At 38.6% G+C, this 16478-nt stretch overlaps 1 protein-coding gene across 2 annotated transcripts; it reads left to right on the top strand.

Annotated features, from left to right (window-relative positions):
• Positions 1 to 4371: 4371 nt before the first annotated feature.
• LOC108532572 (protein NipSnap homolog 3B) lies at positions 4372 to 15703 on the top strand. Of its 2 annotated transcripts, XM_017876730.1 has the most exons (6): positions 4886 to 4945; positions 8706 to 8916; positions 11231 to 11389; positions 13221 to 13370; positions 15199 to 15285; positions 15374 to 15466. In XM_017876730.1, exons 1-6 carry the CDS (start codon positions 4886 to 4888, stop codon positions 15448 to 15450), a joined length of 744 nt encoding a protein of 247 aa, XP_017732219.1. In that variant the 3' UTR covers positions 15451 to 15466. The 2 variants fall into 2 exon arrangements, with proteins under 2 accessions (XP_017732218.1, XP_017732219.1); XM_017876729.1 differs by lacking the exon at positions 8706 to 8916 and having other exon boundaries at positions 4372 to 4945; positions 15374 to 15703.
• Positions 15704 to 16478: the final 775 nt, after the last annotated feature.

The following is a 16478-nucleotide window of genomic DNA, read 5'->3' as shown; positions in this document are numbered from 1 at the left end:
TTGAGGATAATTAAAACCCATGAGAAAATGATTAGAAGATTGGCTTAGGCACCTAGCAGTACTTAGCAATGTTTTTCCTCTCTAAGTTTTAGCTATGAATTTTATTCCTCACTACTTATAAGCATTTTCCTCTTAGATGTTCCCTCTACCTTTTTGCTGGCTGGACGCAGTTAATGAAGAGGCTCCAGAGATAGCAAAGTCAGGAGGCAGAAAAAGCTTGCATCTTTAATTCACCATATAAAGAGTTGACTGCTGACCAGGAAAACCCACTTTAGATTCCTAAGGAATAAGAAATAAAAACCTATTGTGTTTGAGACAAATATAGTTTCTACAGTCATCCCTTGGTATCCATGGGTGATTGGTTCTAGGACCCTCGCAGATACCAAAATCCACATATGCTCAAGTGCCTTACATAAAATAATGTGGTATTTTCGTATAACCTAAGCACATCTTCCCATCAACTAAATTATAATAATAGATCACTTATAATACCTCATACGATGAAAGTGCCATGCAAATAATTGTTATACTGTATTTTTTTATTTGTATTAGTTTTTTTCCAATTATTTTCTATTCCAGTTGGTTTAATCCATGGATGCAGAACCCATGGATACAGAGTGTCACCTGTATATGTTACTGCAGTTTAGGCTATCCTAATTAATAGGATACGGAGTGTCAACTGTACTTGTTACAGCAGTTTAGCCTATCCTAATTAATACGGTCTTGAAAAGTTGAACCACATGCAAGAATACCATATACAGGGGAAAGTATCTACCAAATATCAAATACTGAGCCAGCTTCCTTCCCTCCTCAGTCACAGGAAACTGTAACAAGGTTTATATCGGACACATTGGACACTGGAAGTTTCCACAAAGGGTAACAGACTAGGAGAAATGACAGATAATAATGGAGTGGGAGGGTCACCTCAAAAAGAGATTACTTAGGAAACCCTACACTGGAGTCCACTAACAGGTGCCACTCATGTTCAAAGAGCTTTTAAATTTTATTATTGTCTCCAAAAAAAAGCTGATTCCCAATGATCATGAACACAAAATATTTTAAGAAAACTTTAGTACCAAAGGCGGAACATAAATAAGTAGAAAACGTAACACAACTTGAACAAAACAGAAACAAAGCTGGGAGAAGACCTAAAACAGTAACTATTTTAAAAATAAAACACCAGTAATTCACATCCTCAAAGAGATAGAAATATTGAATTCACAAAGCAAAAAGAGGATACTCTTTCTGAAAACAGAGAGGAAAATACATTAACCTTCTGGGAATGGAGTACAGAAGAAGCTCTTGGAAATAAATACAGTGAAAGTCGAAATTTAAAATTTCAATAGTTATAAGATAAAAATATGGTATTTTCCTCCAAAAAACTAGACAGAAAACATAGAGGAAAAAAAAGTAGAAAAAAAATTAGAGAATCAAGTGGAGGCACATGTTTGAATAAGTTGAGATCAACACAGGGAGAAAAAAGTCTAATAAATACAATATATTTTTCAATACTGAGGAGTGTCCATATGTCTACTGAATGAGGCACAATAGATGAAACACCTTCTCCAAGGCACGTCATTGTGAAATTTCAGAATACCAGGGACACAGACAAAAACACAAAAGCTTCCAATGAGAGAAACAAGTCCCATACAAACAATCGGCACTCAGAATGGTATGAATTTTTCACCAGAAACTATAACATAGTGGACCACTGCCTTAAAAAATATGAGAAAAAAATATTTCCAACATAGAATTTTATACCCATCCAAACTGAGAATCAAGAGGATTAGCAGGATAGAGGCATTAGAGATACAAGCTTCAATACCCTCTGCTAAAATCTGGGAGAAAAAAAAAAGCTTTAACATCCTGAAACAGGATCCAACAAGAGGTGAATGAGATTCCCCAGCACATCAGTAAAAGGAGATCCCAGAATTACGGCCATGACATCTTAGAGAACTAGTCCACACTGAAGCAAGAGAATTAGGACTTTGGAAAGATTTAACTCCAAAAGAAGAAACTGAAACTGATTAACAATTTTAATCACGGAGAAAATTTATACTTCTGGCAAATAATTTGGTAGTTAGTAAGTGATAGCTAAAAGAAAAACAATATAAACAAGTGAGAGTGAGAGAGAAGAAATATTCACCCTTGTATTGACTAAAATTGTAGGTTTAAGCCATACAACAGTGGCTTAAACTAGAAGGCGATTTCACATGTAAAAGAAGTCCAGGGAAGGGCAGCCCAGGGTTCCTAGTGTGGTGTTCCATGGTGTCAGAAACCAAGGCTGCTTCTCTTTGTTCCACCATCATCAACATAGGCCTTCTACCTCATAGTCCAAGAACTCAAGGTATTACATCCATATTCCAGCAAGCAGAAATTAGAAACAAGGTAACAACCCCTCCAGCACTCCTTTAAGGTCACTTACAGGTCATTAATGTGCCGACATTTTTCCACTGTCCAGGATTTAGTGCGGGGGCCGCAACAAACTGCAAAGATTCTATTATTAATTTTTAAAAAGGGCAGGTGTTGGGCTAGGGGAGAGTAGATATTGAGAAACAGCTAGGAGTCTGTGCTACTTCCTTCCACCACTTTCTGTTCTCCATATCTTACTGTACTTTACTTCATACTATTTATTAATCACTGATCTATTTTCTCTTCATTTATTCATCTCCTTCCCCCAACCTGTACATTCCAAGAGAACAGGAACTTTGTCTTGTTCAGTTCTGTACCCCAGTTTCAGGAAAAGAGCATAGAAGGAATTTGGTAAATACTGTTTAAATGAGTGAATGCATTAATTCCAGGGTTTAAAAAGTCCAAGAAAATAGGTGGGCGCAGTGTGGCTCACACCTATGAATCCTAGCACTTTGGGAGGCAGGCAGATCACTTGAGGTCAGGCGTTCACTACCAGCTTAGCCAACATGGTGAAACCCTGTCTCTACTAAAAGTACAAAAAATTAGCCAGGATGATGGCTACTTGGGAGGCTGAGGCAAGAGAATTGCTTGAACCCGGGAAGCGGAGGTTGCAGTGAGCCGAGATCATGCCATTGCACTGCAGCCTGGGCGACAGACTGAGATTGCACCTCAAAGAAAAATAAAAGAAGTCCAAGAAAATAAATCATATAGATCTAGTGCTGACACAAATTATATTTTGTTTAGTCTTAATTGGTTAGAAATGGGTATCCCTTAGCTGCAAAAATTAAGGCATCTCCTCTGGAATTACTAATTTTAAAGAGCCTCCCTTCCTTCAAACTGATGATTCCAAAGCCCTTCCACAAAATTCCCTAGTCCTCATGATGGAAGCAGTGTTACATTAACGTGTGCAATAATGTAATTATTAAAATAATGCAAACATTAACATAATGGAGATTTCTGTGAAATTCATATAATCAATTACTGTAAATTAACTAATGCAAGCATTATTAGATGAGGATTTATGTCTCATAGAAGCCACTCCCCCACAAAGTGAATTTGGGGGCAGTGGCTTCTATGAGACATAAATCCTCATCTGCCACAGAAGGAAGTCAGCACATGCTATCCATAACTGAAAATGCAAGAAATAGCAGAAAATGCCTATTATTTAAAAATACGGGCCGGGCCTTGTGGCTCACGCTTGTAATCCTAGCACTCTGGGAGGCCGAGGCGAGCGGATCACCTGAGGTTGGGAGTTCCAGACCAGCCTGGCCAACATGGTGAAACGCCGTCTCTCCTAAAAATAGAAAAATTAGCCAGGCGTGGTAGCGGGCGCCAGTAATTCCAGCTACTCTGAAGGCTGAGGCAGGAGAATGGCGTGAACCCGGGAGGCAGAGGTTGCAGTGAGCCGAGATCACGCCACTGCACTCCAGCCTGGGAGACAGAGCGAGACTCTGTCTCAAAAAAAAAAAAAAAAACGGAAACAGGTATTAGAAGAAACAGCTTAAAATGTTGAAGGTGGTTAGTCTGGGGACCAGTACTCCGGGACTGGGAGGACTAGACCAGGAGGTCGGCTGTTTTGCTGTTAAGGCTTACAGAACAATCTAGTTTCAAATTATCCATGTTTAACTTCGACTTTTTCCTATCAGGCTCGGTGCTGCTAGTCCTCTGACCTCATGGAAAATTAAATCTTTATTAGGAGTCTTCCAAGATCACGCTGGGGTGGCAATGGGGACAGATAACACAATGCAGAAAAGCGAAGTTTCACTGGTCTACAAATACACGTCTATCACAACGTATAAAAGTTAACCCTGTCCCAGCCTAGCCAATATGGTGAAACTCCGTCTCTATTAAAAAATACAAAAATTAGCCGGGCGTGGTGGCGGGCGCCTGTAGTCCCAGCTACTCAGGAGGCTGAGGCAGGAGAATCACTTGAACCCCGGAGGCGGAGCTTGCAGTGGGCCGAGATCGCGCCACTGCACTCCAGTCTGGGTGACAGAGCGAGACTCCGCCTCAAACAAACAAGTTAACCCTGACAACATCTCGACTTTAAATGCAAAGCACTGCACATGCACACGCTCAACACCTCCCCTTCCTTCTCCAGGGGCAGCACACGCAGAACCCCCGCACATTTACGAAATCTACACAACTGCGCATTGGAGCGAATGAGGTCAGAGCCCAGAAAGGTGGAGCAGGAACGATCCCAGCCTTCAGCTAATTCTAATGTCACCTCTAACGTCTGAGGCAAGAACGTTTCAGGAAACCAAGGGGCACCAAGGCTCAGCGCGGAAGAGAAAGACGCAAAGCTACAGGACCTGTCGCGCCTCCAGGGCCGGGGTGGAGCTGACCCAGCCGAGCCCCGCCCCTGCCTGCGTCCGCCAGTGGTCCAGGAGCCGCTTTTTTCCACTCGGGAAGCTTTCAGAGAAGTCTCACAAAGGATTCGGCTGGCCGCTTTTCTCAGCGCCGAAGCCACGCCATGATAGTCCTCAGAAGCGGCCTGACCAGGGCGCTTGCCTCTCGGACGCTGGCGCCTCGGGTACTGGCCGCGGGGGCGCGCCCGAGCCCTTGCCCGAGGGGAGGGGTGGGGCGGGGGAGTGTTTCAGGAGCGTGCAAGCCACGCGCATGTGCGAGCCACGCGCAGGCGCTCCCAGACCTGGGGCCCAGCGCCGACACCGAAGTTCTAGCTCGGTCTCCGGAGCCGTGTGGCGCGCGAGGAGGTGGCTGCAGGCAGAGATCGTCCCGCCGGCAGTCGCAGTCAGAGGGCTTTTCTAGCTGGATGCCAGGGTTTTTGTGTTTTGTTTTGTTTTGAGACGGAGTCTCGCTGTATTGCCCAGGCTGGAGTGCAGTGGGGCGATCTCGGTTCACTGCAACCTCCACCTCCCGGGTTCAGGCGATTCTCCTGTCTCAGCCCCCCGAGTAGCAGGAATTACAGGCCTGCGCCAGCACGCCCTTCTAATTTTTTTTGCATATTTAGTAGAGTCGGGGTTTCACCATGTTGGTCAGGCTGGTCTCAACTCCTGACCTCGTGATCCGCCCGCCTCGAACTCCTGACCTCGTGATCCGCCCGCCTCGACCTCCCAAAGTGCTGGGATTACAGGCATGAGCCACTGCGTCCGGCCTGATGCCGGCTGTTTTCTAGCCTAAATGCCACAACCCCCAGGACACTCCGTGGCGCCGGATGTTGCGTTTTTGCCGCCCAGCTAAGTCGTGGCTGCGGCCCAGGGAGCGCTCCCACGTTGTCACCTGGCGCTATCGATCCGCCGGTGGAATTGTGGCTTTCCAAGCCACCCCCATCTCTAAACATCAGGTTGAAGGAGGGAATGGCCAACCAGCCGCTCGCAGTGGAACAGGCCTTCCCCTTTTGAATGAAACAACTTCGAGCATTTCGCGGAGACCCTTGAAGAGGAGACCCAGGGTCCCGGTGGGGCTGGACCCTGCCCGCCACCCGCTCTTCGTGCGGTCGCTCCCCCAGCCAGGCTCGGACAGGAGCCTCCTAGCAAACAGGACGATGACAGACTCTTTTTAACCTTAGATGAGAAGTGGACAAAATGGAGCTTGTGATTCTGCCCTAACTTTCGAGATTGGCCTATTCTGTGGCTCCAAACCAAAAATGTCTTTTCCTTTTCACGTTTAGGACTTTACTCCTTTCTGAAGGGGCAGGATAGGAAGGGGATTAACCTATCCTAGAGACAGACTGAGGAACACTAAAGAACAGCAGCTAATGTCAATTCACCTCGGATTAACAATGCAGTCTTTACCCTAAATATTCTTTCTCTCGTGGCGCAGGGCCAAGAATTATTTCCTTATGGCGTTATTCTGAACTTGGCTGAGTTTTTAAAAATGTCTGCCAGTTCTTTTTTAAGTGAAGTGGAGGTCATTGTGCTGGGAATGAGCCCTAACTTGGAGATAAGGGAGCCTGGAGGACTTATGATTTCTGCCTCCAGTAGGTAGTTTGCTGTGCAAGAAAAGTCTCACCGCCCCACACATATCTCTCTCTCCCTGCAGTTAGCCTTTCCTGAGCTTCTCTATTATATATTTCTCCCGGGAAAGAGAATAAAAATCTGTCCATTTGACCACCTATTTTCTGTGAAAGTTGCAGATACCCGGATGAAATCACTCTTGTCAGATCCAGACAGAACAGGCTGGGAAGGCAGGAAGAGAGGAGGCTGGTGCTTACATATCTGAGATAAGAGCTGTTTCCAAGGACTTTAATTTTAATTTTAATTTTTTGAGACAGAGGCTTTTTCTGTCACCTAGGCTGGAGTGCAGTGGTGCAATCTCGGCTCACTGCAACCTCCACTTCCCACGTTCAAGCGATTCTCCTGCCTCAGCTTTCAGAATAACTGGGATTACAGGAGCCCGCCAGGACACCCAGCTAATTTTTGTGTGTTTAGTAGGGATGGGGTTTCGCCGTGTTGGCCATGCTGGTCTCGAACTCCTGACCTCCAGTGATCTGCCCCACCCTCGGCCTCCCAAAGTGCTGGGATTACAGGCGTGACCCACAGCGCCCAGCCCAAGGACTTCAAAACCCCTACAGGAAATCCTTTCACATCCTACACCCATCTCCTGCTTTGACAAAGTTTATCATTAGGCGTTCTTTAGGACTGCAGTAATTCAGATAAGATGTTCCTGAAAGACCGCTTTCCTGGTAACAGCATCTCTACCACTGAACTGACAACTCTGGCCTTGAGTCTCTGGAACCAAACAACTCTGTTTGTAAGCAACCTATGTGAATCTCTCGCTTTTTGCTGATAAAAGCTTCCCTTTACCTTTCCCTGACTGGATGCACTGATGGCTTTCTATCCCATACATTTGTATCTATAATCCTCATTTCTCATTCCCAAGTAAACACAACATGTTTGTAGATAATTTTTTTCTAATATCTTTTTTTCGGATAACATCTCCAGATACAAAACTCTGAAAATTAACTTTAAAAACAGTTGTTTCAAATACCTCACTGGCCCATTTTCTGAAATGTTTATATTTTATAATATTTTTAAACTGTAGATACTAAGCAGTTTTTTATTTTCAGAATTTGATTAAATTGACCCAAAAAGGCCATCAAAAGAAAGGACAGTTGCAGTTCTTTTTTGGTGTGAAGAAGGGTTTTCCAAGGAAACTAAGACACTTGGACAGTAAGGGCATAACTCATACTGGAGATGAACTCAAGACAGACAATTATAATTAAGACGTTATGCACACAAACTACATAGACATTTGCATGTTGTAACCAAAAATATGTCAGTGAAAGATGCCTACTGAAACTGTTGTGATAGATTATTCTGAGTAGTGAGCCTCAGGAAGTTGTCACATGCTAACCATATCTAAATGAATGGATTTGTAAACTAGAATGCCACAGGAGTGGTCTGTGTATCCACGTGTGTTTACATACATATTTGCATGTACATACACACAGACAGACTCTGGATAATTTCTGACAGGGCATTTGCTACCGAACATTAAGTTCACTCAGGCTCAGAGGGCCAGAATAGGACAGAGAATTTACCTATTGGGTGTATGACTATTACGAAGGGTGGTCTTAAAGGATAGTTCCATAAACTTGGTATAATTGGGTGCACTAAATGTACGTACTTCTTGATATTGCATCTGTAATTAGAAACAATGATGGAGACAATTCTGATTTGTTGTGTTTTTTTCCTTTTCAGCCTTTATGCAGTATACGCCCATAGTACAATGCAATTGGATAAGTCATAGCTTCCTTTTATATTAGTTACATTCCAGTCCTGTTTTTGACCAGTAGTCTTCGTCAGTGGATTCAAGAAATACTTTGACCTGAATAGCCCTTCCTATTTTTTTAGGAACCTAAAAAAAAAGAGGTTTTTGTTAGTAAACATGTTTTTGGGCCTGCCAAAAGGCATGTGTACTTAATACATTTTTTTCAATGTGTAACTAATACATATGGTATTGACTAAGATGGAATATTGGCTAAACAGGGGAAAACCTTTTGTAAATTAATGAGACTAAGTCTTAAATGTACTTCTTGGGTAAGGGACTATCATTATGATCCCACGGCCTTCTTATAAAGCAAATTCTAGTGAAACAATGGCTAGAGGTAGACCCCTGCTAGGAAACAGTCCCTATATATTCATCAGAATTAAGAGTAGTTATTTTTATTGACATCTCTCTGTAAACAAATGTCTATGGAGAATTGATAACAAAAGTAAACAATGGATAATGAGTCTATGTGTGTTCCTTGTACCAGACTCAGATTTGGTTGTAACAAAATCTGTAATTCTACCTTCCCAGGATATTTACATTTGTCTTATCTCCTTCAGGTGTGCTCATCTTTTGCTACAGGACCCAGACAATACGATGGAACATTCTATGAATTTCGTACTTATTACCTTAAACCTTCAAAAATGAATGCGTTCATGGAAAATCTTAAGAAAACCATTCATCTTCGGACAGCTCACTCTGAATTGGTTGGATTCTGGAGCGTAGAATTTGGGGGCAGAATGAATAAAGTGTTTCATATTTGGAAGTATGGTAAAGAGTCATCCAGTTTTAGTGTTCAGTATAGATTTTCATTCTGTTAAATGTAACATAAGACTTAGTTCTTGGATCTATATTACTATAGATACATACAGGTTAAGTAAGACTTTTTAAAAGCAATACCAAAAAAATAAATTAGCAGATCTTCTTCCCAGTGGTTCACCTCTAACCACCCCTTGCTTGAACTCTTATGTTATCATAAATGAGAAAACATGGAGTCTCATATATCAAACCATAAAATTGTGAACTAGACTTTAATCTTCAGAAAAATGTTAGAATCGTTTGCTATAAAGATAGTTCGTGAAAATTTAAAGCAGTAATTGTAAATGTTCAAGTGGGTTAAGATCACAGTTGGGCCTGCCAAAAGACATGTATATTTAATAAAAATGTTTTAAATGTGTAACTAATATATATGGTATTGACTACGATGGAATACTGGCTAAATAAGGGAGAATGCTTTGCAAATTTGTGAGACTCCTAATTGCAGTTCTTGGGTAAAGGCGTATCATTAGGATAAGAGAATTTTTTTCTTATTATTATTACAGCTAGGGCTGGATATCAGCATTTTTGCAGAAATAATTCACCCATTTGGGAGCTTTATAAAAATGGAGGTTTTGAAAGGATGATCGTTAACTTTTAAGCCTTACCCAACTCTGAGATTTAATAATTCTGTTATGTTTAGAGACCACTTTTTTTTTTCATTTATGTACCCCAGAGTTTCAAGGAATTCACTTTCATACTACCCTAGGGAGGTAAGGAAAAGGAATGAGAGAGAGTTCTTCCCATATTGAGCTGACCTACCCCTGATTTAGTGGAGGAAGGAGAACAAGTGACAAGAATTCCCAGAATGTTTGTTATTCCCATGTCTGTTCTTAACAGTCCACATCATGACTTGAGGGTACCTAAAGAACTTTTAATAATTTCATTTACTGTTTAGTGATCAGTGTCCAAAGTTAATAGTCATACAGTAATTTAATATGAAAAGTGTTCATTCTATACTTGACGTAATTCTTTAGTTTTTCCCTGTTATAATAAAACAGACCCTATTAAAACATAACTTATGCTTTAGATAAACCATAAGTTGAAACATATCCCATTGAAAAAACTACTAATAAAGTCTTTATAATTCATTTATATGCTTTAGAAAAACCACATATATAATCCACTTATGTGCGTTAGATGAGCCACAAGTTTAATCATGTCCCATTAAACTGCTCATAAAGTCTTTATAATTGACTTAAGTTGTAAGATAGGTGTTATTACTTGTCCTCAGCATAAACTATATAATTCATTTACTGTTAGTCTTAGGAGGCCCTAAAAGTAAATATACTATAGTTTTCCCTCTGTATTTGCAGGAGGTTGGTACCAGGAACCCCTGTAGATACCAAAATCAGCTCAAGTCCCTTATATGAAACAGCATAGTGTTTCCATCAAACCCACACACATCCTTCCATATACTGTAAGTCATCTCTAGATTACTTTCAATCCCTGATACAATATAGATACTATGTAAGTAGTTGTTATATTATTTCACTTGTATTTTTAAAAATATTTTTAATCTGCAGTTGGTTGAATCCATAGATGCAGAACCTGTGGAGAGGGAGGGCTGACTATACAAGGCCCATATCTTGGTAAATGTATATACCTGTTTGGGTAACTTAGAAAGAAGAGAAATAAGTTGTAGAGAAAAAGAATTACTGACAATAAATAAAAGAATCAGCACTATTTCATTGGGAGCTGTTGTTCAAAAAAGAGGCTTAAAAAGTGCATCTTAATTTCATTTATGTTACATTTGATTCAAAGTGTACCTTGACTTAATCACCGACCACCAAGGAAAAATTGTCTTTATAAATCAAATGCTTCCATTTATTAATAAGAATCGTTAACATATACTGAGTACTAACTAAGGTGCCAAACACCATTCCAAGCTCTTTTCATGTATTAATTCATTTAATCCTCACAACAACCCTGGAGGTAGGTGTTATACTATTTTCTTCACAGAATAAGAAACTGAGGCACAGAAAGATTGAATAATGAACCTAATTCACACAACTTCCTAAGAAAGTCTTAGAGCCTATAAAGCCCATTCTATGTCAATTAAGTTCATTTTTTACATTTCAACTCCCCTTTTAGACCATGAGTAACTTGAGAGCAGTTGTCACATATATTTATGTTGGCATCTCCAGTGACATAATAACATGGGGTTCCCATATGGCCTTGCACATTTGCTGAACTGAGTAAAATTTACGTAAAAATATGGGCGATTTTAAATCAAAAAATTTTTTTCTTAATTATTTTCCTCCCATAGATAATTTTGCTCATCGAGCTGAAGTTCGGAAAGCCTTAGCCAACTGTAAGGAATGGCAAGAACTATCTATCATTCCAAATTTGGCTCACATTGATAAACAAGAGACGGAAAGTACTTACCTGATACCATGGTCCACATTAGAAAAGCCTCCAAAAGAAGGTGAGTTCTTCCCTCTTATAGACTATGAGTTTTAATGAGTAAAATACTATAGATCTAAAGCTATAAGAAGTAAAGTTCTATAGGAAAAAATATATAATTCTTTGTTTTCTATAATAATATATGATGAGTCTGGAGATAAAAATGAATTAGAGACTGGGCACGGTGGCTCACACCTGTAATCTCAGCACTTTGGGAGGCCGAGGCGGGCGAATCACTTGAGGTCAAGAATTCAAGATCCACCTGGTCAATGTAGTGAAGTGTCATCTCTACCAAAAATACAAAAATTAGCTGGGTGTGGTGGTGCATGCCTGTAGTCCCAGCTACTCGGGAGGCTGAGGCAGGAGGATTGCCTGAACTTGGGAGGCAGAGGTTGCAGTGAGCCGAGATCGCATCACTCATCACTGCACTTCAGCCTGGGCGACAGAGCGAGACTCAATCTTAAAAAAAAAAAAAAAAAAAAAAAAAGGGAGAGAGAGAGAGAGAGAGAATTGGAGCTCTAGAGCTCTTTGCTTATCCTTAAAACATTGAGCACAAAACGTGAAGTATTTTCCGAATTGAAATCTAACAGATGCCTAACAAAAGTTGACATGGTCAGTACAGGTGAAAAAGTAGGGCTTGGGAGCTAGGAAAACAGGTGTAGGTAGATGAGTCGTAGTTTATGAAATTTTGTCACAGTTTTAAAATGTATAAACCTTTAATATAAAAGTATTTTTTCCACAAATTCAGCTAATCTTAAATCATTAAGTATATCTTTGTTTGTAAACTGACTGTTTTGAGGGAATAAATTAACTTACACTGTTAAGCTACATTATTGTAGTTTAACTTTTGTGTCTTCCTCTTTCTTGTTTCTCACTTTGGAAAGATTTGTGTTCTTCCTGATTTTACTTCTTGCTCACTAAAGGAAATAATTGCCTCAGTCTAATTTTAAACAGAGGTCAGATTCAAAAAGCATAAACTAATTCAAATTTCATTTTATGTCTCCCATAAACTCAACTTTGTATTTTATTTTAGATTATAAGAGATTTGAAAAGTCTTGTTTGGATTCTAATGTACTTAAAACTCCCCTTAGCTTTCAGCATTAAGTAAAACAGTTGGCTTCGCAGTGTCAGGTCTTATAAATAGTTCCCTTCCTCTATGTTGTTCATAATTCTTTAGTAACTTTGTATTTCTTTCCTTTTTCTTCTCCAATCTACCTTGTCCTCTGGTTTCTTTCTCTCCACCCATCTTATACGTCTGGCCAGAAGGTAGAATGGTTTTTAAGCATTTACCTCGATATTTAAGAAGAATAAAACCATCTCCTTGAGGGTTTTCTTTTTTTCCTTAAAGGCTCAGAGTGACTTTGGGTCAACTAGAAATAGAATCCTATAGGGGAAAATAATACAAAGGAAAAAGTTATTTCCTCTCAAAATTGAAAAGGAGAAGGAAATGTAGGATATCAGAAAGTACTTCTCTTACTCATTTCTTTTTTTAAAAGTGTAGACGGGCAGCTTGAAAATTCTGCTCCATTATAAATTCTCAATATCTGTGTTTTTGACAAATTTTATAGATTAAAAATATTTCAGAGTGTAGTTTATATATATAGCTTCCAGTCCTTTTTCTTTATTTTCTTTATGATTAATTTTAACAACTGACCCTTCCACATGGACAAAGACTTTCTAAACATAAAAGCAAAGAAAAATAATGCAGAGAATTAATAAATATGAGTGCATATGTATGTATACATGGATTATCCTCTAAATTCATTGGTTAGCCTTCTAATGGAATCAAGAAAACCTGGTTAGATATTGTTTGAATGTCTTCTGTAAAATAATTATTTTTCTCCCTATTCTAGGAGTCTACGAACTAGCTGTTTTTCAGATGAAACCTGGTGGACCAGCTCTGTGGGGTGATGCATTTAAAAGAGCAATTAATGCCCATGTCAATTTAGGCTACACAAAAGTAGTTGGTGTTTTCCACACAGAATATGGAGAACTCAACAGAGGTACAGTTGTCCATTTGTTCTATGAAGTTGCCATATATATTAGATCAGTTTGTCTCTCTTTTCATTATGGTACCTGTTTTAATTTTATTTCCAAATTTTAGAGTTTGTTGTTTATAGGACTGAAAAAACCTATAAACATCTTATTTTACATCTTATTTTTTTACAATGTTAATACTTTATGGAGCCTTTTTCAAATGCTGAACTGCTGTTTTTTTTTTTTTTAAACTTTTATTTTAGGTTCACGGGGTATATGTGAAGGTTTGTTACCTAGGTAAACCCATGTCATGGGGATTTGTTGTACAGATTATTTCATCACTCAGGTATTAAGCCCAGTACCCAATTGTTATCTTTCTAATCCTCTCCCTCCTCCCATCTTCCATTCTCAAGTAGACCCCAGTGTCTGTTGTTTCCTTCTTTGTGTTCATAAATTCTCATCATTTAGCTTCCACCTGTTAGAACATGTGGTATCTGATTTTCTTTTCCTCCGTTGGTTTGTTGAGGATAATAGCCTCTAGCTCCATCCATGTTCCCACAAAAGATATAATCTGGTTCTTTTTTATGGCTGCATGGTATTCCATGGTGTGTATGTACCACATTTTCTTTATCCAATTTGTTGTTGATAGGCATATTGGTTTTCATGAAAAGATTCCAAGTCTTTGCTGTTGTGAATAGTGCTGCAGTGAACATTCACATGTACATGTCTTTAGGGTAGAATGATTGACATTTCTCTGGGTATATATCCAGTAATGGGATTGCTAGGTCGAATGCCAGTTCTGCTTTTAGCTCTTTGAGGAATCACCATACTGCTTTCCACAGTGGTTGAACTGATTTACACTCCCATCAACAGGGTATAAGTGTTCCCTTTTTTTCATAACCTCACCAGCATCTGTTATTTTTTGACTTTTTAGTAATAGCCATTCTGACTGGTGTGAGATGGTATCTAGTTGTGGCTTATATTTGCATTTCTCTAATGATCAGTGATATTGAGCATTTTTTCATAAGTTTGTTGGCCTGATGTATGTCTTCTTTAGAAAAGTGACTGTTCATGCCCTTTACCCACTTTTTAATGGGATTCTTTGTTTTTCTCTTATATGTTTGTTTAAGTTCCTTATAGAGGCTACATATTAGACCTTTGTCAGATGCATAGTTTGCAAAAAATTTTCTTCCATTCTGTAGGTTGTCTGTTTACTCTGTTGATAGTTTTTTTTGTTGTTGTTTTTTGTGTTGTTTTGCTGTGCAGAAGCTCTTAAGTGTAATTAGATACCATTTGTCAATTTTTGTTTTGTCATGATTGTTTTGTTGTCTTTGTCATTCAAAATTAATATCATTGACATAGAAAATTATCACATTGTTGCAACATTTTTAAAAATCTGTTACTAAGTATAATATACAGTAAGATCCTAATTTGTTTTACTCATTTTTTTTTAAAGGAAACACGCCATATGTTGATAAAGGTTTGTCTAGGCACTTAAGGTTATACTAATTTTTATTTTTTCTTTGTATCACCTAAATTTTCTACATTAAACAATTTTTTTATAATCTGCTTTTTAAGAAAAAAATAGTAGGAAGTTGGGTCTAGTCTTAATTGTACCTTAAGCTGTGTTTCTTTGCATTCTCTCTTCAGCCTTATGTTTCCAGTTTAACTTACAAATTTATCTCCCAAATTTCTGATCCCTCTGAAATCTTATCACTAACATGTTTAGTTTTACCTTCTTGATATCACTATTTTGATTTAAAGAATAAGACAACATTTCTGATTCATTTTTTCAATATTTCTTATTTGCTATTGCCATATAGTTCAGAAACTACTTGTGGTTTGTTTCTGCAGTTCATGTTCTTTGGTGGAACAAGAGTGCAGATAGTCGTGCAGCTGGGAGACATAAGTCCCATGAGGATCCCAGAGTTGTGGCAGCTGGTAAGCTGTTTGACTAGGCATGAATTATTTTTAGAACAAATGTTATTCAGTCAATAATTGTATGCCTTCTTATGAAATGTTTTTCCAGTTCGGGAAAGTGTCAACTACCTAGTATCTCAGCAGAATATGCTTCTGATTCCTACATCATTTTCACCGTTGAAATAATTTTTGCTGAAATACCAAACATTTCATTAACTGCTCTAAGATGTGTCTGCTAATCGTGCTTAAATTCTCCCAAGAGGTTCTCACTTTTATTTGAAGGAGGTGGTAAGTTAATTAGTTAATTTGCTATGCTTCCTGCATTTTTGAAAGTTGCATCTTCTCCACTGCTTTAAGAAATAGTTCAGTTCACTTTCACCTTGGCATTTCAGTATGTTACACATTAGAAGTAGTTGTCACTACTTGGTTTTTCATTTGTTTTAGAATACCTCTTCTGTATTTTGATAACTCATTGCTTTATAGAATTTTCTTTTATTCAAATAAGGATTTTACATTTCCTTGCCCGACAGTATTTTTGAATTATTTATATAAAATATCTCTCTTTTCATCATATCTACTTTTCCTGAGATTTTTTTTTTAAAATTGCTTAGTGAAGTTTATTTTGTGATATCAAATGGGATTTATAAAAATATTAGATTATTTCTTTACTGTGGAAAATTACAATGTCATCTGTAGTAATTATTGCTTTTACATTAATTATTAGTCATTTTAACTTGGAAAATAATGCGGTTGGGACACAGTGTCAAAAATCTAGAAAGTCTTGTTGGTTTATATGCTGAAATTGTTCATTTATAATTAATTTTACTAATTTCTACTTAGTTTGGATCACTAACAGAGATCTTGGGACATTTATTTGTTTTTTGTTTTTGTTTTTTTTTTTTTTTTTTTTTTTTGTACTTTTCAGTTTAATTTATTTGACTCAAGCAATCAGAATGGTCCTGGTACATCATATATAAGCATTTTGTTGATAAGGACACTCATGCTAGTGAAGGCTAACATAGGATATGGAGGCTTCCTTTGTGAGGTCTGTTACTAGCATGTTAATGAGGGGATTTGACAGTTTGTTTTTTTTTTTTATACTTTAAGTTCTAGGGTACATGTGCATAACGTGCAGGTTTGTTACATATGTATACTTGTGCCATGTTGGTGTGCTGCACCCATCAACTCGTCAGCACCCATCAATTCATCATTTA

This window comes from Rhinopithecus bieti, unplaced genomic scaffold (assembly GCF_001698545.2).
Source record: "Rhinopithecus bieti isolate Rb0 unplaced genomic scaffold, ASM169854v2 scaffold_9663, whole genome shotgun sequence".
Classification (NCBI taxonomy): domain Eukaryota; kingdom Metazoa; phylum Chordata; class Mammalia; order Primates; family Cercopithecidae; genus Rhinopithecus; species Rhinopithecus bieti.
Note: the sequence above shows the minus strand (reverse complement) of the source record. Positions and strands in the feature narration are given on the sequence as shown.

What these genes read in the sequence shown, in the direction of transcription:
- LOC108532572 (XM_017876729.1), top strand. Translation starts at nt 4,633, where the DNA reads ATGTCACCTCTAACGTCTGAGGCAAGAACGTTTCAGGAAACCAAGGGG. An exon ending in CTCGGACGCTGGCGCCTCGG is followed by an intron (nt 4,946 to 11,230) that starts GTACTGGCCGCG and finishes TTCCTCCCATAG; the next exon opens with ATAATTTTGCTCATCGAGCT. An exon ending in AGAAAAGCCTCCAAAAGAAG is followed by an intron (nt 11,390 to 13,220) that starts GTGAGTTCTTCC and finishes TCCCTATTCTAG; the next exon opens with GAGTCTACGAACTAGCTGTT.